The sequence below is a fragment of the Aphelocoma coerulescens genome, unplaced genomic scaffold (assembly GCF_041296385.1).
Source record: "Aphelocoma coerulescens isolate FSJ_1873_10779 unplaced genomic scaffold, UR_Acoe_1.0 HiC_scaffold_151, whole genome shotgun sequence".
Taxonomy (NCBI): domain Eukaryota; kingdom Metazoa; phylum Chordata; class Aves; order Passeriformes; family Corvidae; genus Aphelocoma; species Aphelocoma coerulescens.
The window spans coordinates 306,878-326,454 of NW_027183501.1; the positions used below are offsets into that span (position 1 = coordinate 306,878).

General features: G+C 46.5%; 1 protein-coding gene and 1 long non-coding RNA gene across 6 annotated transcripts in view; both read left to right on the forward strand.

The window, feature by feature from the left end:
* On the forward strand, positions 1-1,984 carry LOC138100906 (uncharacterized). The gene is made up of 5 exons (XR_011146963.1): positions 1-118; positions 242-283; positions 384-725; positions 806-1,839; positions 1,940-1,984. It is a non-coding gene; the product is annotated as an uncharacterized lncRNA (long non-coding RNA).
* Positions 1,985-13,437: 11,453 nt separating this feature from the next.
* LOC138100894 (semaphorin-3D-like) overlaps positions 13,438-19,577 on the forward strand; it is a 36,405-nt gene continuing 30,265 nt past the window's right edge. For 3 of the 5 annotated variants that reach the window (XR_011146950.1, XM_068998720.1, XM_068998723.1), the window contains exons 1-2: positions 13,438-13,722; positions 18,304-18,494. Coding sequence is in view for 4 of the 5 variants with exons in the window: in XM_068998720.1 (XP_068854821.1) it covers positions 18,380-18,494 (115 nt within the window). In the remaining variant the exon portion in view is untranslated. Of the gene's footprint in view, positions 13,723-18,194; positions 18,495-19,577 lie in introns of those variants that run through there. The other 2 variants (XM_068998722.1, XM_068998721.1) reach the window with 2 other exon arrangements.

Consider the following 19,577-nt stretch of genomic DNA (forward strand, 5'->3'; position numbering starts at 1 on the left):
TCTGCAGCATTCAAATTGCTACTCCAACATGAGAGACACCCTTCCAGACAGAGGTCACAGTCGAGCACTTTCAGGTGGAACCTGCCTCGGCAATGCAGCACTTTTGGACACTACATCGGTATGTGCCTTTCCATTTTGTTTTGCCCCTTCTCCCTTGGGAAGGTTGGTCATCATTCAGCTTTTCAGGGGTGGTGTTTCATGGTGGTTATGTTGCAGGGCTGTTCTTTGTCCTTATTTTTAGGAAGTAAACCTGGATATCAGCAGTCAAGGTCAAGTGAGTGAGGTAAGCAGTGACCAGTGGACACAACCAGTTATTGCTTGGGTGCCAAATTCTGGGGCAGCTCAAAGCATGCATTGTCTAAGCATCCATTTGTGTGTTTTAGGTGGCCCACTCGTATTATGCCTACAGGGGCTGAACCCCCTCATGGACCAGCTGATGGAGCCAGTTTATCACCCTTGAGCTGCCCCTGTGAGCCTTCCAGAACTATTACAGGACTCTGCGATGAAGCCTGTACCTTTTCTGTTTGAAGGTGCCATCTGGGCAGCCTTTGGCAATGGTTGAGGAGTTGCAGCGACTCGGGGAGGGAGGGAGGAGCGAGGGTCCACTCAAGTTTCAGCAATGCCCCATCACCTTGTCTCCTTTTAACCCAGGTATACCCTGCGCCGGCAGCCTTGGAGTGCGGCCACGGTGTATGAGCCGAGGACCGGGGCGTTCTCAGGAGACGGTGAGTAGTGGAATTGTTGGGTTTTGGCTGATGTGCTGCTGAGTTCAGGCACTGATGTTTGGTTTTCTTTCTTGTAGTAGACTAAGAGAGAACAGCTCACTGAGGGCAGGAACTCCCCAGAGGATGAGGCGGCCTTCTTTTGCACCTGATGAGGATTTGCATCCCTGGATATCCGAGAGCTAAGTCGAGGGCTACACCTCAGGGAGGGGGATGAGAGTGGTGTGCTGGGTCAGGACTTGGTGGGAGGGATTTTTGAATTAGCTTTGGAGATGGGGATGTCCACGAGAGGGCCCCTTAGGCCGTGTAAAGGGAAAGTCTCACTTTTGATCACAATGCTGAGGTGTACAGGGCAGAGCAGTCCCGGTGCGTGTTGTGTCACTTGTCTATTGTGTGTTCTGTGTCTTTTGGGCATCGTGTCACATGTCTTCTGCCTTACCCCTTTGAGGGGCTTATCAGAAATGCTGGGCATCATCCTTAGCGTCTCCTTTGCATTCCTTGGCCCGACGCTGGTACTCTTGAACCTTTGACTTGCAAGCTTGGACATGCATCGGAATCGCATCTCTCTTTAGCAATATCGAGTCAGACACCTTTTACAGTCTTGTTCTGAGCTGTATTGACAGCTGTGCACCACAACGATCCATTATAACAGATTAGGACTTGTGAGAATGCGAGGATAGGTGGAGGATTCCAACCGTATGGTTCTCGGGCATCCATCTTTGCGGTTCTTGGCATAAGCCCTTCTGTTAGGGTCTTTTTCTGCCGGAGTTCTTTGAGCCTCATCGGCCTCATCTAGGTCATCTCATTGGTAATTCTTCTTGCTGAGAGTTTCCTCTCCTTGTTGCATCCCCTTGTTTGTCATCTCCTGTGTCACAGGTGTCTGTGTGTTTGGGCCGGGGCTGCTTTGCCCTGCTACATGGTCTGGGTGTAGGTGTAATAGGATAAGTCCTAGGGACTTGACATTTGTAATGTAGGGATTAGTTGGACTCAAGATGGTATTTCTAGATTGACACAAGATGTCTGGAGCTGGTAAGTTCTCATGCAGTACTTTGACTTTTGTCGTAACTTTCTTTCAGCTGCAGAGGGATTGAACCTGTGACAGAGTGCCCCATACCAGGTGAGGTGGTTCCCACAGGAAGGTCAGTCACCATTTGTCTTTGCAGGGCAAGTGTAAATGGTGACCGTGTTACAGCTTTGTTCTTCATCTTTATTTGTAGGAAGTAATGCTGAATAGCAGTGGTCAAGGTCGATGGAGCGAGGTGAGCGGTGACTGGTGGACAGAATGAGTTGTTACTGCTTGGGTATCAGTTTCTGGTGCAGCTCTAAGCATCCGTTTTTGTTTGTGCATTTTAGGTGGTCCACTGGGAAGGTGTCCTGGCCCTGGGGATGCTGGAGGCCAGGTGCGTGCAAGCTTAAGGTATGGGTGTGGTGTACTTCAGTTGGAGCGGGGAGGCTGTGGTTTCAGTCTCTCAGCATGTTTTTCTGCTTTGCTTCTCTGCAGGTGCTGCTGCTGCTGCCCTAGGCATGCCAAGGGACAGAGGCGAGCAGGTGAGTTGGCATTTAGGTGGGGCGACTGATAGGTGAGAGGTATGTGGCAGCATGCGAAGCGTGTCCCTTTTTGCTTTGCAGGCATCGTCCGGGCCACCTCCGGAGTCGGATTGAGATTTGAGGTGAGCCTGGGCCAGCGGTGCAGAGGGAGCCCGCGCATTATTCTTCTGGAGGGCGATAGTCACAGTTTGTTTTGTTGTCTTAGGTACCACAAGTAGGTGCAGAGCCTAAGTTTGGAAACGGCCGGTAAGCGATGAGCCTCGGCAGTTATGAGGGAGAGGGGCGTTGTGCAAGGGGTCACTTCTGGGACGTGTCATCACAGTCTAAATTTTGTCATTGTTCTGTCTTTTGCAGCCGCCGAAGTGGACTGTGGGCCATGTATTGACGTCCACGGTGCTGAAGCAATGTTTTCTGTCGAGGATGGATTTCGTCTGCTGGTCTTCAGAGAGCTAAGTGTGGGGACTGTTGGTTGGGAGAAGGCAAACACCTTTGGAATCACAGGAGGCAATTTGAAGTTAGCTGAGAGGAGAGGGCTGTATTGGGCCGGGCCCCTTGGAGGTTAAGGGAGTTTTTCTTCAGCATCACTCGAGCCTTTGCCGGGCCGGGCAGTTCCAACCCATCTCCATGTTCTCGTGAGCTTCGCATCACTGGATTTTGAGTCTTGATGTCATTGTCCGTCTTTTCACCCGAGGAGCCTGCCTTCGGGTCTGGCATGATTGCCATGGTCTAAATTTTGCCTACTCTTCAGTGTAGCCACACTCTTGAGCATAACACGTGGGCATCTTGCATCTTGGCCATTTGTCGGTCGGTCATGTTTTGTGATGTCACTTCAGCCTTTGGCGGCAGAATCCTTCTCTAGGGAACCCTTTGTATCACCTGGCAGTCGTTGCCTCCTTCTCTAGGCCTGCTGCACTTCTTGAGCATCCTCTTACCAGCTTTGGCACTAACTTCTCATAGGGAGTTTACATTTCACTGTCACATACTACTGCCGTAGAGCCTTCTTTCCTTCGGCATCGTGGGCCTCTGGCTCATCTTGCACTAGGAATCTTGGGCCCATCAGGTGAAACTGCTGGGCAGTTTCAATTTGTGTCTATGTGATGTGGTTTGTGTCCGTTGTCTTCAGTGTCACAGGGCTTTGTGATGTCTCAGTTCTTTACAGGCATCGTTCTGGGCCATATCGGCAGCGGGAGTACTTGCATACTTTTCTGGATTGGGCTTATTCTGGCATCTTTATGGTTTTGCTTTTTGAGACCAGAAGTACACAAGATGTTCCTATCCGTCTTCCTTCTCAGTTTTGGTAGTATCTTTTTTCATGTGCCATTCCCTTGGACTTCTATATGCAGTGTACTAGACCCTCCTCACTGCAGTAGTTCCATAGCTTCCGTCGTCTCAAAGCATCCTGGTCTCAAGAATTTATCTTCTGAAGCGTTCTCTCAAGTCTTCGTGTCATCTTTGCTTATATTTGATGCACTGTGTGTCCATGTGCCACTTATGCTTGGAGCTGCCCTGCCCTGGCACATTCAGTCGTGGCTCATTTGAACAGTTTTAAAACTCTCCTCACTTGTCTGTGGGCTTTTGGGTAGAAAGCTTATGGGCCTGGTGTGGGGATAACTCCTAGCTGTCAGCTACTTGTAGACTGCCTCATGCTGTCTTGCAGGTCCCCGAGGCAGATTTTGATCCCTATGGTCACTGATGTTACCAATTTTCCCAGGGTCTACTGTTCCACATCAAGGAGAAGCAGACGGAAGATGCTTTAACATCTTCTTTGGGAGGGATGTTTCTAGTAAGGGCTGCAGTCAGAGTGTAAGCTGAAGAAGGGGTGTCTGAGAGTGTGTCTGTCTGTGTGTGTGTTGACTGGCTCTAACCTTATGTGTGTGGTGTTTTTTGCCTTTCAGGTTCTTCAGTTCATTTTAAAATTTTGAATACAAAAAGCCCAGCCGGTCCTGCCCATGCTGTGGGGTTAGTCAGAGGGACACAGGGTTCCTCTTCTCCTCTCTGCTGGGATGAACTGCCTAGGGAATACCATTTCTGACAGCCCAGTCCTACTTGTGTCTTTTGGAAAAGGGCAGAGGTGAAGAGGCAACTGCCAGAGTTCCTTGGGGATGATGGAGTTGTGGTGTTTGGCTGTGCCCGGAGGGGCAGGTTGGGCATTATTTGTGTGTCTGAGGACTGGTTTGGGTGTTGGGGAGCCCAGGGAGCTGAGCTCTCAGTGCATTCCCAGCTCTCCCAGGGGTGGGAGCTGGTGCAGGGCTGGGTGACAGCCTCTGGTTGGGCTCGGGGCAGGCACTGGCCCCGGCACAGACACGGGGTGGTTTGGGGACGCTTGGGGAGCAATGGGAGGAAAATGAGGGATGGTGCTGGGCAGAGCGATCAGCCTGTGCTCGTGTCAGTGCAGCTGTGCAGGGCACTGGGATCTGGGTAAAACTCCAGCTCTCCTGGTGTTCAGGGATGCAAGGTCTGAGGGACTGGATTTACCTGGGGCTTTCTAGGAACAAGGGGAAATGTGGTGCCAGAGCTGTGCCCCGTCAGGTTGTGTTTCCCTTTGGGGACAGGGAGTCTCTGGGCTGAGGTGAGATTGCTGTGTGAGTGGCAGGGAACAGGGAGCTCAGAATTGCAGGCACTGATGGAATAATTGTCTTAGGTCTATTTGGTTTGTGTTTGTGAAAACTGGGATTTGGGCTGGAGAGGTGCTCTTGGGAACAATGGATAGAATACATTTGCTCTATGGATGTGTAAGGAAGGACAGGGAAGGGGAGTATTTATAAATTGTTACCAGTATTTCATGCAAATTTGGGGTGGAGCGTTGATGTAGGTGGGTGGGTTTGGCTTGGGCCTGTCAGGACTAACCACAAAGAATCCAACCAAGCCCCTGACCCCTCAAGGCATCTGTGAAACACTTCCACAGAAACCCAAGTCAGAAATCCAGTGATAATGGAGGTAAAATTATAGGTAATTGCCTATGATCGGTGGGGAATTTCCTTTGGAATTATCAACCAAGGCAGAGCATATCTTTCAGCTCTTTTCCTGGTGTGCAGTTTCCTCTCTGGTTTAAATGAGTTTGTGTGCTCCTGTTAACAAGCAGTGTGTTTTCACCCTGAAATTTGGGGTGATAGTCTTTCTCTAGTGTTTTTCCCACAACTGAGTCATCCTTTCCGTGAATAGTCCATGTTGTTCTACACAGCTGCTTTGGCCATGGGTCAGAGGGAGAGAAGGGAAATGACTTTTTAGGGTGTTGAAATTTCTCCAGGCAGGAGTGGGACGGTCTTGCCCCTCCCCAAAGCCCTGCAGGCGCATGGGAGTAGCTCAGTGCCGGCGCAGCTCTCTGAGCAATAACAACGCTTGGGAGGTTCGAGTGTTGATAACAACTCTCCTGTCTCTTGGTAGCAGTCCTAGGTGGAGGAGAGGAAAAAAGGAACTTGTGTTATTCATGGAAAACCTTCTGCTGTTTCTTGTGCAGACTTTTAGATCTTTGTATGATTTACTATCCAGTGTCTGTAGGTAGAGAATGACTTATTTGAGGTAAAAATTGAGATAATCAGTAATGGACAGGTATGGAAAATGTTTGAAGTAAACTTGAGGTGACCTGTAGTGGAGAGCATGAAGATTTTGAAGTAAACTATAGCAATCAGTTGTGCACAGGTAGGGAAACTTTTGGGGGTAAAATACAAGGTCATCTCTAGGTGAGGGAATGAACACTTTTTGAGGTAAACTGAGTGAATCAGTTGTGGAAGTATTAGTAAATTCTGGGGGTGAAACTTGATGTAACCTCCATGGTAGAAAATAAATAAATGTTTTGAGGTAAAAAGGAAGTCATCAGTGTTGGAGAGGCAGGGAGATTTTGAGAGTAAATTTGAGTCTGTAGTGCAGAGAATGAACATACTGAAGTTAAAGGGAGGTAGTAACTTGTAGACAGGGAAAAAATTTGGGGGTAAAGTCTGAGGTAATGTCTAGGGGAGACAACATTTTTGAGCTAAACTGAGGCAGTCACTAGGTGACAGGTTGGAAAAGTTTTGGGGGTAGAAATTAAAATGACCTGTTGGGCAGAGAATGGACATACGGAGGTGAAAATCAGGTAATAAGTAGTGGACAAGTAGCAATAATTTTGGAGGTGAAATCTGGGGGGATGTGTGGCAGGGAGAGCGTACATCGTGAGGTAAAGTGAGACAGTACTGGAAAGATAGTGAAATATTTCATAGTAAAACTTGATGAAATCTCCAGGGCAGAAAGAGAATATTTATAGGTCAAAAAGAGTAAATAGTTAGCGGGCAGGTAGGGAAAATACTGGGGGTAAAATCGGAGGTTATCTCTAGGGGAGAGAATGAACATACTGAGGTAAAAATCAGGCACTGAATAGTGAATGTTAGGGAAATTTTGAGGGGTAAAGCTGGAGATAATCTCCAGAGTAGTGAATGAATACTTTCTTGTAAAAAAGAAGAAATCAGAAGTGGACAGACAGGGACAGCTTGGAGGGAAAATCTGAAGCAATCCCCAGGGAAGAGAATGAACATCATGAGGTAAACTGAGGTAGTCACATGCGGAGACACAGTGAAAATTTTGGGGATAGACACTGAGACATTCTTGAGGATACAGAAAATTACTTTTTGGGCTAAAAATGAGATGATGGGTAGGGCAAAGCTTGTGGGAAAAACTTGAAACAATCTGTAGGGCAGAGCATGAGCATTTTGATGGAAAAATGAGATATTTATTCTTTACTTCCCTTTGGGCTAACTTAATCTCCACCCTTCCATGAGCAATTCCTTGGCTTCTCCTGGAGAAAACCCCACGGCAAAGGCAGTCTGCAAAGGAGCCCAGAGCTGTGCTTGGAGCAGAGAGTGCTGAGAGCTGCGGGTGCCTCTGCTGCTGCAGGCTGGCAATATCCCCATGGAACAGACTGGGAAAATGGGATTAGAGGGAGCACAGTCCCTTCAGGGAAGGGGTTTTCTCCTGTGCACATCAGGCGCGGGGCAGGAAGGGAACTTTGGAAATCAGCTGATTTCCCCCAGAAAGCATCACTCGCATCAAGAGCAAAGGTTGGTTTGGGTGTGAGCACTTGAAATAACTTGGAAAGAGAAGCAATCACCTTTTGCTGCTTCTTTCTTTCTTGCAGATGCTGGGATTGCCTCTGTGGACATGTGCTGAGCTCTCCCCGCAGGGAACTGTCAGCCCTGAATGCCTGTGCAATAACTGCAGCTGCCCAGGCAGGCACAGTTTTTTCAAAATTATTTTTCTCGGACCGAGCACATCTCCTCAAGTTCCTTCTCACTTCCTGCATCCTGGAAATGCAAAAAGGGAAAAGATAAATGTGCAGCTCAACTGAAACAAAAAGCATCATTTCCCTTCTTTCTTGTTTTGTTCTTAGAGCCTGTTGGAGTGCTGGCCTGGATTTGGGAGGAGCCAAGTAGCCTGGAGCAGTGAGGTTTTTCCTGTCAGACTTGGCTGTCCTGTGCAGGGTTCACTGATGCTGTGAATTGCAATCCAGGGCATCTTCAGGCTCCTGGTGCTTGGGACGTGGCGTTTGGTGTGCAGAAAACATCCCAGGCTGTCCAGCTTGGGTGTGGCTGTGCATTTGCACAGTTCCTCAGAGTGGGAAAAGGCCAAGAGAGCGATGGGAAGGTCTTTCTTCCAGGCCTGGGCATTCTCAAGACACCTCAAGGATGTTTTTTAAATGTTTCTTGTCTTTTGTTTCCCAGCCCAGGGCTGAGCTGGAGAACGGTGGAGACAGTGGCAAGCAGGAGTCCCATGTTTACATCTGCCCTTGGATTCCAGTTTCTCCCAGTGGGTCTGTGCTGCCCGAAGTACAAAGGAAGGAGGTGTTGGAGTACCTGTTTGTTCACCTGTTAAGCTTGGAAGAGATGCCGAGTGTGAAATTCCAGGGGTGCCGGCTCCTTGCGAGCTGTTGGTTGCTCAGGAGATGGGGTCGGGGAAAGGGGGGGGAGAGTCCAAGCACAGCACAGTGGTAGGAGCTGGGTTTGCATCTCAATCTAAGGCATCTCAAAGCCTGATAAGCTGGAAAGAAGACTTTGCTGTGTTAATGCACAATTGCATTTTTGTGCCATTTTTTGAAATTAGGGCTGGGATCAACCTGGGGAGGAGGTTGTCTGGCACAATTCCCTGTGCCCTGCTTTGCCATGAGGAATGGATGCCTGATCTCTTTGCAGAGAGCTGCTGCTGATATAGATTTCTCTGTTTCTATAGTGAATTTATCCCAGTACTTGGCTGCTATAAAGAAGTCTCCTCTTGCTGCAATTTCCCCCTATTACATTTAAGATCAGCTCCAGCTGAGTTAGAATTTAATCCCGACCTTTCCTCCCTTTTTTTTTCCAAGAGGCCTCAGCTATCTCACTATTTCTTTCCTCTCTCACCCTCCAGGTCCTGTTTTTCAGACCTTTCCTTATAAAACCCTTGATAACCCATTCCCCACTTACGGCTTTGTTGTAGCCTTGTTTTGCTACCTTCTGGGTGCTGTGGATGAAGGTCTGGCTTTGAGGAGCACGCCCTGCTCCCTTTGCTCAAGGGATTGCAGTTATTCCAATCTCCTGCTGCTGAGGGCTGCCTTAGGCTCTTGCTGAAATGAAAAATGTCCAGGAAACTTTTCCTTTTTTGAGATTAGACTGGTTGAGATATGATCATGATGGTTAAAAACCCACAGTGCAAATGAAGGTTTCCCCCTTCTTCCCCCCTGCTCCCCACTTGCTCCATGCTCAGTCCTCTCCCTGCACAGTTCATTCCTTTGTAATCACAACTGCTAAGGAAACCTTTCTAATCTTGTCAATTGGCAATGCAACTGCTTTTAAATTCTGTTTTAAAATAGGTTTTGAAGTCAGGCTCTGCCCTTGCTATTGATTTGAATTCTTGACTGAGTAAGTTATTGGTGCTTAAGAAGCCCTTTGTTGCTTTAAAGCCTTTCTCCAAGGGTCAGAGAATAACACTGACAGGGAGTGAAGGAGCGCTGCCCAGTAGTTGCTTAGAAAGGGAGTGTGTTAAACCAGGTTTCTTTAAAAGCAGTTTTGAGTAAGTGAAATTCAGGCACTTGAATTACTTTGGGAAATGGTCCATTTAGGATAGGTCCACACTGACAGAAGCTGTTTCTCTGAGGTCAGTCCATGCTTTGATCAGTGCAGGGCCTTCCCCTCAAGAAACGCATGAGCCAAGCCCAGCAAGGTAGAGGAAAAGACAGACACAAGTTCAGCTTAGGGAGCTGCACGGGTGAAATCCCATGAATATGCCTGGAGCATGGCCTTCCCCAGCAGCTTTTCTTACAGTTAAATTCTTAAAAAAGCTAGAAGCTGATGCTCAGTACTTTGGGATCTGGCTCAAAACTGCGGAGAGGATAAACTCCCTTACTGGAACTCAGGCAGTGGAGTGCCCACAAGCCAGCAGCCAGATTGCTTCTTGTTCAGCTTCATTTCAACGTCGTTTTTTTGTTGTTTTGGTTGGTTGGCTGGTTTTAAAGTATTCTTAGAGATGCTACAAGTGGAAGAAGAGAACAGAAATAGAGTGGAGCACCACTGGCACATTAACTGATATTTTACTGTTCCTCTTTTTCTTTTAAAAATATATGTAGATAACATGAACTTTTAAACTCTGTGATTTGGGAGAAACACTCTTTTTTCTCCCTCTCTTTGGAAGAGATATGCAAGTCCTGAGCCGTTGGACCAATGCTTGCTGCGTTTTGTTTACGTTTTTACAATCAAACAAGGGGCTGATAAGATTGACAAGGAAGATACATCTCAGGAGCTCACTAGGCAGCAGACTCTTTGGGTGATGCAGTAGGGTATGAAGACTGTTCTCCAGTGCAAGATTAATCCATAATAACATGCTCACTGACATAAAAGTCACTTCTTATAAGCCACTTCTTATTCCCTGAAGTGCAGGAGCTGAGGTGTTTGACAAAGCCTTGGCAGAATGATGAAGTAGATCCCTGTCAGATTTCTCCTTCTTGTGCTAGCGAGAGCAATCCATCTTCTTTAAGGGTTTTGTTCCTTTGGGATTGTGTGTAGTTTAGAGGGAGAACAGTACCCAGAAGCATTAATTATTTAATCTGCACTGCTTTTTCCTCGACATGTGAGGCCTGAGTATTGTGCTGGGAAGCGGGGCCAATAAAATTTCTGGGAGTCAGACTTGGAGCTTAAAAGTTTTAGAATTAACACTGGCGACTCAGCTCCCTCTATGGTCAGAAGAGGGGGAGACACCTTCCTTCAGGATGTCTCTCCAGGGAATGCTTTTGCAAAGTTTTCTCTCGTAACGGCTCAAGTCCTGCCTCTTCCTGAAATTGCGGTGTAGATCCCACTGGAGGCAGTAAATCTCTCAAATGTATGAGCTTGGGCCTACACACCTGCTAAGGTGTGACTAGAGGTGTGAGAACTTTTGCAAATGAATTTGGAATCATGAGAATCACAGAACCATTGAGGTTGGAAAAGCCCTCTAAGGTCATCGAGTCCAATGTGTGCCCAATCCCTACCTTGTCACCCAGCCCAGAGCACTGAGTGCCATGTCCAGGTGTTCCTCGGACACCTCCAGGAACGGGGACTCCAAACCTGCCTGGGCAGCCCCTGCCAAGGCCTGACCACCCTTTCCAGGAAGAAAGTCCTCTTGATGCCCAACCCTGGTGCGGCTTGAGGCCATTTCCTCTTGTCCTGTTATTGGTTGCCTGGGAGAAGCAGCCAGTCCTCACCTGGCTACACCCTCCTGTCAGGGAGTTGTAGAGAGCAAGGTCTTCCCTGGGCCTGTTCTTCTTAGGACTGGTATGGAATCACTATTTTGCATTAAAGGACAATAAGCAGATGTGTTGAAAAAATACTTTGAAATGTTTTTGCATTGTCCTGGAAATCTGCCAAGAATTGGAGTTGCTTACCAGGTTAGGTGTTCTTGCCTGCAACTTCCCAGGGGCTGCTGGAGGTGGGATGAGGCTATTGCAGAGGAATTACAAGTATGTGGTTTCTCACTCAGGAGACTCTGGGTTTACTATAGCTATGGAACTGGTTTTCCAGACTAGAGGAACCCCTTAAAGGACTGCAGAGGGAGGCGGAGATGGGATTTGGGGTTTGCATCCCCACCTCCTGAGCACACACTGGGTTAGATGCCCCTTGGCAGAGCTGTAAGGTGTAATGTGGGCAGCAGCTCCTCCTCTCTTTGGGGGCCTAAATTGAAACGCTTAGGAGCCAAATCACCTCTGAGCTGCTCTCTTGTGAGCAGGAGAGGAAGGGACACCTCCAAAGGCTACATAGCTCACTCATAGTCTGAAAAATCCTACTGCTGAATCTGGAACCCCCCCAGGGACGCCTGGGACCCCCCGGGCCCCTCTGTGATCCTCGACAATGCACCCCTCCATCATCAGACCATGCAGTGCCCCCCAGTGTTTTGCCAGTGGGAGCACTGGAAGAGATACTGGGAACGCTGGGAGGGAACTGGGAGGAAACTTCCCACCACTCTCCAACGTGCAGCAGCCCCAAGTGCGACCAGTGAGGAGGAGGAAGTGCTCCCAGTGCCTCGCCCCCCCCCCAAAAAAAAGGGGGGCGGGGGGGGTTACGAGAAGAAAAAGGATTTTAATTGAGGGGAAAACACTCCATTTCTTTAATTGTGCTTGAACTTAGGAGGATCCCACTTCATCTACTGTTTGGAGGGTCTCAATTGACACAACGTTTTCATGATTTTGTATCTCAGTTGGCTGGGAATCACTGTTTTGCATTATTTTCCTGTCTAATTGGAAGAAGAAAGCCTTTATGGTGCTGTTTGATGGATTTGAATTGAGGGAAACCGCCCCATTTTCATAATCTTAAGGTTAAAACTGAGGGCAAAACACCACCGTCCCTGGTTTTAAAGGGAAGCCCTTTATGTGCCATTATAAGAGTTCCATCGAGGGGGACCCTCATTTGAAGGGACCTTCATAGAGGAAAAACGTGTCCAAAAGCCCCCAAAATGGTGTTTCTTGAGGGAAAGTGAAGAGGAAGCTGCATTTTCCCTCATTTCAGGAGGCTAATTTGAGCAAAAGTCCCCCTTGATTCACTTTTTCTTTGGTTTTATATTTAAGGGAGACCCTCCTTATGCATCAGTTACGGGTCTAAATTGAGAGGGAAGCTCCGTTTTCCCCTTGATTCAAGGCTTTGAAATGGTGACTAAAGGGAGTTTTCCCTTAATTGATTAAGAAATTGAAAAAGAAGCCCGGCATGGACCGGCGGGTCTGGACGCATCCCCATTGAGGGGGGGCAGAGCCGCTGCTCGGGGGCCCCGGGGGATCCTTTATCCCCCTCGTGCAGCTGCGAGCTGCCGAGGAAAAAGTCCTCGTTCCTAGGCTTAAAGCCCTGCAGGTTTACCTCTCATTCTCTTGCTCTGATTTGTTTGACAATAAATTCAATTTATTCCCCCCAGTCGTGTCTCTTATTCCAGTGACGGGTGAGTGATCTCTCTGTGCCCTTCTCCCGATCCTCAGGCCTTTCCTGATGTGTTCTGTTCCCTGCCCAGGGTGAGGAGGAGAGGGACAGAGCGGTTTTGCTGGCACCAGGCACCTGGCCAGGCCCAGCCCACCCCAATAATCCCTGCGATCATTCACGCCACCATTACCCAGGCGCGCGGCGGGTCCGGCTCCGCGGGCAGGCGGCTCCAGTAGTTCAAAGTGGGCAAATTGGGACGGAGTGAGAGGAAGCAGGTGCTGCCGGTGGGTGAAATGTCTCTGCTGCGAGCTGCCTGGGAAAGGAGGAGGGAGAACCTAGTGCAAAGGAAAGGGGAGAGAAAGAGGGACAAGGCTGGAGCTGTGGAAGGAAGCGGAGATGGCCAAGGGGCAGCTGAGCATTTTGCTTTCCCACTCTGTGGGGGGAAAGAAAGCGCTGTCAAATCCATCCAGGAAAAGAGAGGAGAAATAGCAGGTGGTGGAAATCGCCGGCAATTTGGATGCAATTTGTCTGTCTGAAGTGCAGACGCCGACAGACACGGAGCACCGCCGGACGCCTGCTGGCGCTGCGCTGTGTCCTGCTCTGGCTGCAGCCCGCCTGGCGAGACCCCCAGCAGCAGCGGCCCGGGGGCGGCGGGTCGGGCAGCAGCCAATCGGAAGCGCCGCAGCGTGCGGCAGCCAATAGGAGCCCTGGCTACTCCGGCAGCCAATGGAAAGCGCCGTTCCCTGAGGGACCAGGCCCAGCTCGAAGCCCCTCACAGCGGCTTCGTTTGTTGGGACGTTTGTGGAAAGTTCGGAGTTCATTTTTTTTTTCTTTAGCGCACCTTTTCCAGGACAGGAGGGATTCCGGCGCCGCTTCGTGCCGGTAGGGAGCGGGAGAACGCGGCGGCGGGCGGCGGGTGGCGAGGGCCGTCGGCGAGACGGGGCTTGGGCCGCCTGCGGTGTGCGATCTCCCGAGAGCAGCGGGGAGCGGCGGCGGGCGGGGCGCTGTGGGAGCCGGCGCATGTCCCCGAATGAGCCGCCCGGCGCAACGCGCGAGGTGCCAATGAAATAAAATAGAACACGGTAAAGTGAAAAGCATCTTCTGCCAAATAATATATCAACAGACCATCTATGTAAGTGGTACAAGAACATAGTTTCATTGTGCTCTGGATGAATGTCATCTTTGTTATTGCAGAACTAAGTTAAGAATATTAAGTCTAATGATGCAATTTTACTTTTAGTCTATTTGATTTTATAAGTTACTAATCTGAGTCATGTATGCTTATAGTTTTCTCTCTTATTAACAAAGACAATTCAATATCCAGTTCATGATTATAGTATAGTTTTGAACCACTCAATAGTAATTTTTCTTTTGGAATATGTATGATAATTTCAAGGTGAGACATCTACATAATGCATTGGACACGTATTTGTATATTTGCAGTTAAAGTAACATGCTTTAAATGTGTGTGCATGTATATAAAGTACATATACTTAAGGAAGAGATCATAAAGAGATAAGGTACCTTTCAATCAATTTGAATTGTAGGCGGGGTAATTTTTGTTTCTTCTTGTAGGTGATTAGTTTTAAATCTTTTAAAGCAGTGTGTTTGTCTGACAGGCCACTCATGCTATTTTATTGATGTCTAGAAGGGACATCTTTTGCTGGCTTCTGACTCCATAGACAAAATAAAACCTCGAGATCATCTCAAACAAGGATAGATGAGGAAAAGAAAGAAAGAAAAACTCTAGCATCAGTGATAGTAAATTAGATATTGAGGCTACGTGGCCTAGGCAACTTACTCATTAAGTTTATAATGAATTTATAAGCTTATGATGACTGGGTTGCTCTAGATTTTCAGCTGTCACAATTTGCAGCATTGCTGTTAGGTTCACTAAAACTGAGCCGTAACTCTTTATTTGAATGTAAAATTCTGAATTTCAAAATGACCTCGGAAACCTAGTGTTGGAAACAGGTTTTAAATTATCCTCCAATTCCATAAAGGTTTTTATTTTACAGAACTAACCAAGAGTTACACGAATACAGTTTATAAAGCGTGTGTTTGCAGATGGGTCACAGTCCTTTCAGCTCTGGACTTCATGATGCCAGGAGAAGTCGGAAACTACACAGTATTTGTGAATGCAAGACTTTGCATTTAGATAGGTTTGAGCTGAACGATCTGAAAAAGCTCCCATAAGCACAGAACTCCTTACTGTCTGTGTGTTTGAGAAGGCTGAAGAGCTCTGTTTATTGCCACAAAGGGCCTGGAATAAATTATGTTTAGTAAATTGGCCCCAGGTTTTCTTGTTTCAGACAGTAGCTTCAGAGCAATCTGTTTTATAGGCTCCACTAAATCTGACCAATTGCAGGGAGGTGACACCTCATTTCAGAGACGTGGCATCCCACATGTGCCAGTCAGGTCCAGCCCCTCTCTCTGTCAGGATGGCCGGGCACCAGCAGTTCAGCTTTCTGTCTTTTGGCATTTAACCTACGGCCTGTTCCCAATTTATGGGCCCCGCAGGGAGGTCCTAGCAGGATGGAGCCAGGCTGCTCAGCCCCTCCTCAGCCTTGTGCCTCCCACCCCTACATGGGGCAAATAAAAGCTTCTTTATTCCATTGGAAATGCCCCTGTTTCAGCGAGGTGTATGCCTGGCTTCCTTCCCTGGTCGGTCTTGCAGGTGATAATGAACACAGTGCGGTGCTATTTCCTAGCTGAAGCCAAGGTGGGAAACCAGCTTTAGCCTCAGCATTTTTCATTTCAGACTCTTTTTCCTCAGTTATTTTGGATCTGTTCATGGTGAGGAGGTTTTACAATGTGTTGGTCCTTAGCTGAAGTATCGAAGAACTGAACAAACCAGTAATTTTTCCTTCTCTGACCAAATTCTTCTTACTTTTGAGGGGAGGAAGGAATGGGGGAGTCAAATTTGCGTTTAGGTTTTATGTTTTATTTCTGCCCATGGAACTGTTTGCTACTGAGCTGCGTGACCGTGGGTCTTTTCAGCACAGGACACTGATTGACATTGCATGTGTTACAGAGAGGAAGGGCATTTCCTGACGATTAATGGCAAGTTAGTTGGCCTGAAGTTCATTAACCTGAGCTAGACTGTTGGAAGGACTCTGTGTGGAATTGTATTAGAGGATCATCATAAACTAAAAATATATGTGACAATCTGGCCAGATTGCAATGAATCTAAAGACAGGACAGGGTTGGCTCGAGCTCACAGAGCAGCTGCCTCGAGTGTAAACTAACTGCCTTGTGAAAGCAAATGGTTTTTCACAGACTTTATTCAAATAAAAGGGGAAAAGGAAAAAAAAAACCAACCAAAACAAAGGAAGGTTCCCATTAGCAAAAAAAGCCTACATGAAAAAGTGAGGTTGTGAGCTATGGCCGAAGGCCCGAGTTTGGTGCTGATTCTCAATCAATTCAGCAAATGACAGTGCATTGACACAACTGGTTTTTTAGTCAAATTTAGTCCTGATTCTTCACAGTAATTTGCCTCAAGAAAATGAGCCCCATATCCTTTGGTGAGTTCCCTGTTGGCTGAGGCCCATGGCTTCAGGCCATGACTTCTCAACATACTTGCAGTGAGACTGGCTCCCTCTTAATTGCTTCTTTTTGAAGTATGGTTTGTCACTATCATCCTGCTGAAGATGAACAGGGCTGGTGTCTCATTTTCACATATTCTTCCCCCTCCTCCCCTCTCCTTCTTTTCCCCTTTTTCACCTCTAAATAAATTTCTTAAAGGCGATTTAACCCTGGGATGGTCTAATCCACTTCAGTCCTTCGTGGTCCACCCTCAAATAGATGTGTTGGCACAGAAGAAATTAAGGGTGTTCTCTTAGGATCTGATACTGTAATAAAGGGAAGAGAAAGATGAAACAGGCATTTCATGTTTGTCTGTTTTCTCTCCATGTCATTTCATGAACGTGTACTCACGCTTGGCCAAGAGTAGTGCATTCAGACACTGAATATGAGTGTTGAAGAGGGGACTGAGAAGAAAGAAGCTTAGTGTTCTGCAATAGGAATTATGCTTTGGGGATTTTACGGATTGTTTCCCTCTTTTTCACCATCATGCTTTTCTTGCACACTTCCTTGTCTTTTGCTACTGAGCGAAAGTCTGGAGGCTCAGAAAGCCCAAGTTTCATCTGAGCAAGATTTCCTGTGTCAGAGAGAACTGAAGGGATTCTGTTTCCATCCTTTCATGCCAGGAAGGATGAACTGCCTGTATCAGGACGTGCTGAATTGGTTCTGGGTGCTGCTGTAGCTCACAGAATTGCAAGACCTAGTGCTGCAGGAGTTCAAATAACAGACCAGTGGAAAGGCTCAGGGGCCACAAGCTGTGCTGCATCTCTCATGGACTTGCGAGGAACCTCTCCTTTGGTGTCTGTGCAAGTGCTGGCTGCTGTGGGCACTAGGATTGCTCTTTTAATCAGGCAGCTCCAGTTCCTTTCAGAAAAGAATTTTCATGGCACATCATGAGCCATTAATCTCTCGACTAACCATAACATTTCCTTACTCCTTGGTTTTCCAGCATTACTCAAACACTGACATTTGTCATTTCACCAGCCATCTCCCTTGACCTCTAGCATCAGGCACTTGCAGGGGGAAGGATCTGGTCTCACAAATATTTTCATACTCTGATCTCTGTGATTTATTAACCGTGAAGTTTTGCCTTCAGAACTCAAGATGCCGTTTCAAATAATTTCACGTGCAAAAGTCGAGTTATTGGGCAAAAGGGATCCTTGATAGCTGGGTACAAAGGACAGCAGGACTGCTGTTGCTGTTTTCTTTTCAACTCCTGTGCTGGCTGTGTGACCTTGAGGAAATAGGTTCATTGCAGCTTTATGGTTCCGTTTTTGCATAGGGAAAATAAGGGCAGTGATAATTGCTTTCGTTTGTAAAAAACTTTAAGATTTATGGACTACGAATGATTCTTACTAAGTGAAAAGTGTTGCAAAGCTGGCTTAGTTACACACTGTGCTAACAAAATCCCATATCAGCCTATTGACTCCAGCCTGAAACACTCATTAAAGTTTATAGGACATTTTGGTGGATGAGTTGAGGCAGTTATTCTGCTGGAAATATCATACTGAAAACACTTTTAAATCCATCATCCGCTTTGACTTTTTTCTCTATTAAAACGAAACACAACTGCTTGCTCTGTCCAGTTTTCTTAGTTTATTTATGAAAAGTTTTTGATGGATATGGATATGTACTCACTGTTAACTCAGCTTGTACCCCCATGGCATCTGAGACATTACAGTTCATTCTAGTCATAGCATAAACACACAATAGCTGTTGTACTGAGACAAAAAGAGCTATAAAACATATAAGATATCCAATGGACTAGTATTAACTATCAAGTTGCATGGTCACTTTTGAATGTCATATGTTCTTTTTATGGATACTGCATTAATTTAATTTGTGCTTAAACTTTAGCTAGGCTAGACACTGGTGTCTGAAAAGTTTACATATTTTTCCAATGTCAAAATGTGTAAATTTAGTATTAAGGAAACAAAACATATTTACTTGTACTAGAGGAAAAATACTTTTGTAGCAAAGAAATTAACTGAGGTGCTCCTTAAAGATAGGTCTGGCTTGCTTACAGAATTGTTACTTATGCAGTAAAGCAGATCTGCAGATGTTTTCTTTTTTTCTTCCAGATAAAACTTGGATTGTTTGAAAAGTGGGGAGATACTTCACCATAGTACAAAAGAAGATACAGAAGAGGAGAGCAGAATGAGAGCTTTGCAAGTGCCACGTGCCTGCAGCCCGCTGTCTTTAGTGATGCTGTTCCTTCCAGTTACTGGAATGTCAAAACAAAATATCCCAAGACTGAAGCTTTCCTATAAAGGTAAACTTTTCAGAAGTTTTTCTGATTCTGCCACTTCCGTTTTGATGTGATACTGCCAGCAGTTCTTTTGTATTACTAACCAGGAAATACACAATAGAAGCCTTAAAGATGGATGAATTCTGCCTCGGGGCAGTATTAAAATCTGGGCTTTTTGTTGTGTCGGGGCACATGTTTCTGAAGTATAACTGTCTTTTAAAAGTATTATTTCTGTTTGCTCCAAGAGGATGTTAACAGACTCTACATAAATTAGAGGGGAGTGGTACTTGAAACACTCTGAGGTGCATTGGAGACATTCCTATGTGGCTGGTAGGGATGATGTGAGACATGGAGGACGTTCACACCTTCCTACAGCATCAGAGGAAGTTGAGAGAGCTGACTCAAGTGTTTCAAGGGGACTGACATTTATTTTTGTAATAATTCTTTTTCTATCACTAAGTGGGTATGTTAAACTCTTCATAGGTGGTTTTCTTTCTCCTTGCCTCTTTGGATCACAAAAGCGTGTTTCTCTGCAGAATTTCTTAGTCTTGTGTGTAGTTCTTGTTAAGAATGGTACCGAGGGATTTCAACACAGACATATTTATGTATTAATGGACAAGTTTTTAAAGAAGGTAGATTTCTTTTTGCTTTGAATGTACAGCACACCTGCACAGGCACAGAGGTGTGTCACTGATACTTTCTTCTTTAGTGAAAACAAGTGCTCTCCCATTAGTTATGTTTCAGCTGTGTCAGCACCTTGCCCTTATGGGAGCTATTTCTGCTCTGTTTTTCAAACTTATGTCTTCCTATGCATTGCAGAGTTACACTCAGGATGGTGTGATGGGACAGGCTGTAAAGCCTTCATTGGGGCTTATGATATGTTTATCATGAGTTTAACACCCAGAGAAATTTATTGAGTAAGCAGAATGACTTGCTATTTATTTACAAGCTTCTCTTTTGCTAGATTTGCGTGCCACTGCGCATGCTATTCCACTGTGTATATAAATGTGTTTGGATGTGTTTGTGTGAGAGAGACAGAGGAAGCAAGATCAAGGGATCTTGACAACATTTTTATTACTTTGGGAAACAGTTGCACTCACTGAAGCC